This window comes from Patiria miniata, unplaced genomic scaffold (assembly GCF_015706575.1).
Source record: "Patiria miniata isolate m_02_andy unplaced genomic scaffold, ASM1570657v1 HiC_scaffold_6, whole genome shotgun sequence".
Lineage (NCBI taxonomy): Eukaryota > Metazoa > Echinodermata > Asteroidea > Valvatida > Asterinidae > Patiria > Patiria miniata.
Window position 1 is genome coordinate 22016499 of NW_024037073.1, and position 8934 is coordinate 22025432.

Sequence of the window (8934 nt, forward strand, 5' to 3'; positions counted from 1 at the left end):
TTTTACTCTGTGTGTATTACTGGCAACATACCCACACTTTGAGAAGTAGACCTCCAGTAACTAATTTTTCCAGGAATTGTTACTGAAAGATACCAACAAATCGAGATGTACTAGGCCTCCAGGTATGCGCGGGCCATTTTTTAATGAATCATTTAGCATTTGATTAAATCTAGTACACTTATATACTCGTCATGTACTATTTATTTGCTAATGAATTAACGAATAAGAAAAAAAACCAAAACATGTAGGCTCTTCTATAAAATTGAATTTGCAAGAGCAGACAGCATTGAACCTAATACCATACCTCTTAATCCATTCTATGATGTATAAATGCAAATAGCTAAATGTACAGCCACATAACAATGTAATAGCCATATTTGAATCCTGTTTGTTGCAAGGTTCCAAATGTCATAATTCCGTGTGGTCAAAGGTCATCGATGATCCAATTCAGTTCCTGGTGGCCTTACTGGCCGGTTGGGGTGCTTGAGCCTGCAGATACTGCCCCTGCTGAGCTGGGTGGCATACATTAAAAGAAGAAAAATGGATGAATGAAGTTTTAAGGACGAGTCGACCAGAACAGGTTGTTATACTTTCTTACACACCAGCAACAAAAAAGTAATAGGTATTGACACCATGAAGATTTCAAAAAACCTAAAACTAACAGCTTAGCAAAAAATTGCATATGGAGAGCCCACAAGCCTCACAGTTTGATTTTATTACAATAGGGTAACTTTGAAATATTCCAAAGAAAACGAACCAAAAAGGCTATCATGAGAGAGACCACAAGCCTCTCACTTTGACATCTGATCAATATTACTATTATTCTTAAAATATTTAAAATGACATTACTTACCAACTCGGTGCTGGCCAGCGGAAATGTTGTAGAAGGCCGGTCCCTGGGGCTGTGTGGTAACCACCATTTGTGGTCGAGCTTGGTAGTGGATCTGTTTATACCAAGAAAATTCGTTTTTTTTTTTAGCGGACAGTTTCTTAAAATACATATCACAAGAGTGAACTATTAATTTGTTTCAATTGATCAATCATTCTCGAATTAATTGATGTCCATGACATTTTCTCTCATCGTCCATACATACGTTGTCCATACAGTTTGTTCGCTGTGACATAAATTGGGGAAAAGCGATTACAAAAAGAGTATTTTTTCCTTCCACATAAATCAGGTTTTACGCTTCAGTGCCTTAGTCCATGACGTGAAACGTAGGATAAGTAGATTTACAACAGGATAAATTTGAATAGCTTTCTAATGAGGGCAGACGAAATGGGTAAACGTTATACCTAGCGTCTCAAGTGGTAATAACTTCTTGTGTATACACCATACGATACCTAAGTTTTAACTCAAGCTTTCCACTGGAGTTTGTCTCTAAATCCTCTCTTATACACCATGGTATCATAAACTTTCGTAGTTTGCATTTAATAGAGACAATCACAAGTCTCCAAGTCCCCCTTAGCCTTCTTAATGTTATCACATATACAAGTCCCAAGTCAAGTCACAATTTTGTGACAAATAAGGCATTTCAATATGCAATAAATGGATTACACCCCTTATGAATGGTACTTGTGAATCGATGCTTATTCTTGACGGACTTGTGCCAGACTCAACTACAAAATCGGAGAAAATTTATAACAGTGCAGATACAGAGGACATCACTTGGTGTTATCACAACACGGTACGTACCACAGTCTGAGTTGCTGATTCACCACTGCAGAGGGGACCACAGGTCATGCTGGCACCCACGATGGCGACAATAAACTCCACTATGGCGAGAAGTATCAGTGTACCATAAACACCATTATACGGCCGGCTGCATAAGAATCATCCAAAGAGATATATATTGCTGACCTTCACACTTCACGGGTACCCCACACTCGAACATTCTTTGTGGTACGTGTCTTTTCCTCGTGTGAACATCTAGGTAATTTTCAAAGTCTTTTTATTTCATCATAAACTTTGAATCACAAATTGCTGTTTAGAGAAACTTTATATAAAAAGCGGTGTAAGCATTATTCTCAATCAATTAAACTAGCATCTCAATAGTAAAATCAGGAACGAAGGATTCGCTTACAGATAACAAGTTAGAAACCTCGATCAATGTCAAAGACAGAAACAAGTTTGGAAAAAGTCATTAAAGTTATTAAAGCTTTGCCCACCTTCAAATAACAGCCGTCTGGATAGTACACATCAACATCATGGTAATAATAACTTCCGTAAGGGTAGTAACGCGGAGAGCAGATTGAATTGAGGGCGAGCATCCAGACAACCGCAAAACCAATGACGCAACATGTCGCCAGACAAGCCAAGATGGACATGACCATGTAGCCGATAGCCTGTGCAGAAAATCACAACTCCTTAAAATCGTTTGAAAATCGTTAAACCATAATATCTACATAGTTGTAGTATCGTACTCGTTAGTCGGCATTTGCTATTCTGAGGATTTTTACTTAAAGGGAATATACATCATTTGCTTTTGCTGTAATTTTCAGAAATGGATGGAATTGGGGGGTTGGAAATATATAGCAAATATAGTTACACTGACTTTTTTGAGGTTTTGGGTTCGAAAATGCTATAAAAACCAAGAAAAACAATCATTTTCCTGTAGTCTGGTTCCCTGACTCCATATAAGAAGAAACAGAGCAGTTTACATACATTGGGGAATTGTAAGGTCAGGGAACCAGTCTAGCTGGCTTGTACACGTTCATAGGTGTGTAATCGATTGCCATCAAGTGCGATGATCAATTGGGGCCAGTATTTGAAAAAAAGCCAGTGTTTTCCAACGCTGGTCGGCCGACCAGCGTTGGAAATTGATACAAAAATACCACTTTTCTTGAAAATGACAGTATACCAGGTGCCATGATTTTACAGGATGCTTTACACTGTCATTCACTAACAGTCCAGCAAGGTATTTCAAAATGATATGGTAGTTTTATTTTTTGATTTTTGCAAATGTTGTATTTTCCCTTTAAAGGAAGCCAAACTCTATACCCACACTACAAAGCACGGTAAGATATATCAATTGCTTACCACTCCGGAATTCTTCTTAGATCCAGACACCATGCCTAAGATTCCAGCGACGACATAGAACTATACACAAAAACAAATGATGCTAAAGTTCAGGGCCTATACATGCCATTGTGCTACATTTTGAATGCATTATGCAGCAGTATAAACACTCAAACAACCGCATGATCATCGGCAATTTATTGATGCCCAAAGAGTCTTTGCTGAGGGACCATCACAAATTAACTTGCCCGACAGGAAGGGAACATACAGTTTAGGAGTTCAGGCAAAGCTACATGCTACACTTTAAATGTACATGTGCAACAGGGGTATAAACTCTCAAACAACCATCTTCGGCACGGTATTAGACACCGTTAAAGCATAAACCTTCCCAGAGAGTGCGAGACAACTTCAGACGTCTGTGAGGACACATACTGGAAGTGTCTATTGCCTCACATAGTGTCATTATACACCGTATAACCATTTCGTGTGCAGACGAGTCAAGTTCTATTTTGTGACATCATTCAAAACGTCGTGCGTGTACAAAGCTTTTCTTCTTTCTAAGAGAAAAACGATTGCCCGGTGGAAACATTCCGCTACATCTCCTCTTGCCGCACAACCCCTTTCCTTATAAAATGACTACACAAAGGTGGCAGACTAAAAAAAACAAACGAATTATATGTTAATTAATGTGTTATGAGTGGTAATAAGGTACTGCACCGCACCACACTGAACGAAACAAATTCCCTATCCATTCCAACCCAACCCAACCCGACCTGACCCGACCCGACCCGACCCGACCCGACCCAACCCAACCCAACCCAACCCAACCCAGCCCAACCCAACCCAGCCCAGCCCAGCCCAGCCCAGCCCAACCCAACCCAACCCAACCCAACCCAACCCAACCCAACCCAACCCAACCCAACCCAAGCCAAGCCAAAACCAAGCCAGCCCAACCCAACCCAACCCAACTCAACCCAACTCAACCCAACCCACACAAGTGTGTAAACACCTTCAATCGTGGACCCCTATTATCCATCTTTTGTTGTACATTACCTTTAAAGGTAGACCTCCCATATGTTTTGTACAAGCATGGGCAATTGTTGACCTTCGGAACCCTTTTATCCTCTATTGTTCAACATCCCCTATTAAAAAGCCAGCCTATCCCATCCATCCCAGCCCAGCCCCGTCGTTTTTTCGTAAACGACATCGGCATGGGGTGTACGCTATGGCGGTTTGGACTTCATGAACCATGTACTGCAGGTGTTGTTTGGAAAAAAATCGCGCCCAGTCCAGCCCAGCCCATCCCAGCCCAGCCCAGCCCAGCCCAGCCCAGCCCAGCCCAGCCCAGCCCAGCCTAGCCCTGCCCAGCCCAGCAAGCAAAACACACCATAACACAACATAAACATACATACAAAATACCTAAAGACCATCAAAATATCAATAAGCACTGTCTATAAACAAGAGGGCCACGGAAATAGTTTGTGGCATGAAATTGTTCATACTTACTAAGATACCACACCAAATTGGGGGCCCGAAGTCATTGATATACAGCGCAGGTCTAAATACTACCAGAGACACAACACCGCAAATGGCGGTCAATGAACCCAAAACCCCTTGAATTACTCCTGTCCATAGAATACCCTTCCAGTTACCACTTCGAGGCTGTGGAGCGGGTTGCACAGTCACCTGGGGAATGACACATGATAAGCGGTAATAGTGTAGAGCGACAATGATAATGCTACTAAAATGCTCGGTTATTTCATGAAAGAATGGTAAAGTGGGAATGTTATATTAAAGAGATAGTCCGGGATCTAGGCTCAATTAACAATCTGAGCACCAACGGTTTGATAACACCACGACATTAGGCCGTGTGTGTAAAAAACTAGCAAATGCTGGGAAGTTTAAGCAAAGAGTAAAAGCATTAACTTTGGAGTACAAGCATTAGGGAAAAGCAAACGCTTGATTCCGTATGAATAAAAGTTTTCCTTTACTGTTCAACATTTACTAGACAACAGGTAGCAAATGCTTTTTACTGTTGGATTGTTTTCATGGACGAATGATTGTCAACAGCGTGGTCTCTTTTGTGTGTACGAACTGCCACACACGGAGGGTTTACACGTGGGGTAATAGTCCAATTCAAGGTGACCGGTGATGCATACAGTACATGTAGTGCATTTGTTCCTCAAATTGAGCAGAAATCATGACACTTTTCGCCAGTTGCAGAATACAGAAAGTACACTTTCATCATTCATGAAAACTGTAAAGGTCCACACTGTGAACATTCCAAAGTGGATCCATCTCGTAAAAATATTTTCAGTCCTATTCAAGTTCAACCAGGCCTGCCGACTTTCACGGTTTTACCATGAAAATGCACGATATTTGTCACAATTGGATCAAACCACTCCTATACACCGCCTCTGGACAAATGTAGCCAAACATTGGGCGGAAATATGACGTTTGAAAATTCTAGAATGATATTGGTGTGGTGCTTTCAAACCTTTTGTGCTCAAATTGTTAATTAAACTCTGCCTAGCTCCCGGGTTAAGAGTTAAATGAGTTTGTGGTAGGCCTATGTTCTTTTTTAAAACAAACTCCTTTTTCTGTTCTGACATAAGCATATTAACAACTTAAAACGGGCAATGTCCGAGTTCCCTTTGTAACTCAATTATCGCAAATCTCTAATTGTTTATATTTTTTTTAATTTTTAACAAACTCGACACCGAAACGGCAAATTTCATACAGGTACATGTAATTGACGAATCATAAACACAACAACACACTCGCTCGACATGCATATCTTTGAGGTAGACAGAATTTTTTTGTTCATGCCGAGAAAAATTTCCATGTGAATAAACGCACTACGGACATGTACATGACAGTGCAAATAGCAAACGTGAACTTTATTTGTGCGTGTGTAGTCATGCATGACGACCAGTCGTGTACAGTTTGCAATAGGCAGGCAAGCAATATATGGGAACGACTTAAAAAATATCGGACAGAATGGCGGTTCCAAAACTCAAACGATTTACGGACTGATATAAAACAACTATTACTTCAAAGCGATGATGGTTAACAGCAATAAACTGATAATACCGGATAGAAACTGATATTTACTCATTCCAAAATATAATTTCATTAACTTTTCACCGTAGCGAACGTTCCTTTTCTGTAAAAATAAAAGAAGGCATTCCGGAATTGTTGACTGGCTTACCGTTTGTTGCTGGCCAAAGGGTTGAGGTGCTGCCACGTAGGTAGGTGGGGCGTTAGTAGTGGTCATCATCGTGACAGAAAGTATCTCTGGAGTCTCTGTAAATCAATCAATAAATTATTCAATCAATCAGTCTGTCCTACTCGTCAATATTTGCTAATGTTTCAAACATTTGAATCGGTCAAAAGAGTCGGAGTAATACACTTCTTGATTCGGTATTTATATGTTCCAGTTCGCATATTTGAATCGTGTCTCTCTCGGCAGGCGCGAATAAAGGCCTGCTTTCCTTCCGTCTCCGAGGTATAATTTAGTGGCGAAACAAAGTGAAAACAAACGCGATCGTTTTACCTTTACGCTGGAGTGTTCCTGTTTCCTCAACCGTCCTCACTGCCTGGCACGGCGTACTGTACACAGCGCATAACGACTGGGTTTGTCAGGCAATATTATTGCGCAACAATACGTCATATTCTAAATAAAGCATTTGCTAGTGGCATAGTAGCGTCCCATCCTCCTTCCCACAGTCAGCTATGGCAATGGTACGGGTGAGTGATACAGAAAGGGTTCTGCGTTGAAACCCTTTTTCAGCTCTCATTTGATAGATTCTGTATCTATCTGTATTGCTACTGCACAATCGCCTATGGTGGGGCTATCAAGTGCAGGTAACGCTGTCATGGTGCTGGGTGATTACTAAATTTTGAAGTGCGCATGGGTGGACAGTTGGCTGATATTAAACTTGTTTAGGCGGGTTTTGAAGGCATTCAGTGAGGGTTGGTAATAGTAGAGTCAGGTAGGAGGTTCCACTCAGGGATTGCCCATGGGTATAGCGAGTGGAGGTAGTTGTTTTTGTTTGACTGTATGCGTTGAAGATTTAAAGCGTTATTTGTTTGTCTTGTAGTACATCTGGTGATTAGCTGGTCACTGGGTAGATGAATTTGAAGGTGGGAGATATCACTTGGAATAATACCGTGAATTTCTTTGTAGATTGTGCATAGTCGAGCTCTGTTGCGTCTTTTATCAAGCACGCTGATGGTGTTCAATTGGTGGGGGTCCCATATGACTTGAAAATATTCCACCAGTCGAACAATATGCTATTTCTTTGGTGTGTTTATCACAGCTGGATAATGTTCTTTTGAGTAGACCGAAGGTTCTGTTTGCTTTGACTGCAATTTAGTTTATGTGTCTATTCCAAACGATTAAAACTTAACAAGACTGAAATCCTGTCTCGTTTATAAGACTTAAGGCCACTGTTATATTGAAGGCATCCCAGAGATGAAATTTGATATCAGCACTTTCAAATAAAGAACAAGAGATTTAGTGATGCCATCACGTTTTTCTCACATGTCAATACCAATCTACACATTTTAAAGAAGTGCCAATATTATGTTGTTTCAAGGGGCACAACATCCGAGGGATACAATATATATAGGACCAACAGTTTTGAGTAGATCATTTTTTTATTTATATAAAGTAGTTCTCAGTGTTTGCTGACACTTTACCAGACAATTAGGCCGTCGAAAAAAACTAAAAACAAACGCAAAGTCAGATATTACGGGGGAAAACAGTTTTCCGCACAAACATACAAATCGTAATAGCTGTTTCTTTGAAGATATGGTCAATAAACCTCTGTACTGATGGCATCACACTTTGTGCTTTCTTTTGGGAGCCTGGTGGGGACGACGTTTTTGTAGCTCCATAGAAAAGCACACATGTAAACAAAGTGTGACGTCATCAGTACAGAGACTTATTTCTCATGGATACATGATAGCATAATTATAATTTTCTTAACTGAATATACATGTACTGTTTACAGTAGACAAATCTGAGTAATCACTTTCGTCTTTGAATCCACAAATATTGAGTAAACCTAAGATCTAAACGAACAAGATGAAAAACGAACAAAAGATTAAAGCGCATAACGCGTTCTAAAACTAAATTAGATTAAACATACGATAACCGTAACAAAATTAATGGTAATATGTTTCTTTTCTTATTACTTATTTTTCTCATAACAAGTACGTTACGTTTTCAAGTCAGCGTCCTGGAACCAAACTTCTTGCAGAAAAGGTACCAGGTTATAGGGGCATGTCCATTAAGATCATGGGGTGGGAGGGGGTGCTTAAACACGCTCGGCCCTTCCCCTTGAGCCGGCAACAACTCGCCAATTCAAGAGGTGTAGAGATATTTTTTTTTTTTTTTAAATTTGAACACCCAATGTTTATCGCATCATTATGCATCGGCCCTAACATATTTAAATGCCTGTAGTGCATCATGATTAGTAACTAGTCATTGAATTCATATATAGACCCCTTTAAGCTCCGGGCTACATCTCGAATTTTGGGCAGCTTGTCAGAACAAATGTCTAGAAACGTTTAAATGGATGGCGAGCTGGATCGTCAGCCGTCAACTTTCAGCAAGTTTGAGGTCCATAGACCCAAAACCCGCGTAGCAAATGTGATATAAAATATGCTAAAATTTCTTTGCCGATTTTATCTCTCTTTGTATTATTTTCCAGTTGACTGGAAAATGCATAATTGTTTTGGACAATTTTACTGGCAACATACCCACAATTTGAGAAGTAGACCGCCATTAACAATTTTCCAGGAATTGTTACCGAGCGAATACCAAAATGTAGGCCTCCTGGTAAGCGCGGGCCATTTTTTTTTTAGTGAAGCAGCATATTAAGCACTTTTATTATCTGAGTACGTGTACT

General features: G+C 40.2%; 1 protein-coding gene across 1 annotated transcript; it reads right to left on the reverse strand.

Moving 5' to 3' along the window:
* Window positions 1-447: 447 nt before the first annotated feature.
* On the reverse strand, window positions 448-6616 carry LOC119743334. Its single transcript, XM_038219737.1, has 8 exons — window positions 6573-6616; window positions 6228-6322; window positions 4523-4702; window positions 3038-3097; window positions 2195-2343; window positions 1694-1820; window positions 854-944; window positions 448-512 (listed from the first exon to the last, which is right to left on the reverse strand). The coding sequence occupies exons 2-8, from the start codon at window positions 6294-6296 to the stop codon at window positions 448-450; spliced, it is 741 nt and encodes a 246-aa protein (XP_038075665.1). The 5' UTR covers window positions 6297-6322; window positions 6573-6616.
* Window positions 6617-8934: the final 2318 nt, after the last annotated feature.

Coding starts and splice junctions, on each gene's coding strand:
- LOC119743334 (XM_038219737.1), bottom strand. CDS start 6,296: ATGATGACCACTACTAACGCCCCACCTACCTACGTGGCAGCACCTCAA. Junction 3,098..4,522: donor CAATTTGGTGTGGTATCTTA/GTAAGTATGAAC, acceptor TTTTGTGTATAG/TTCTATGTCGTCGCTGGAAT. Junction 1,821..2,194: donor TATTACCATGATGTTGATGT/GTACTATCCAGA, acceptor ATTCTTATGCAG/CCGGCCGTATAATGGTGTTT.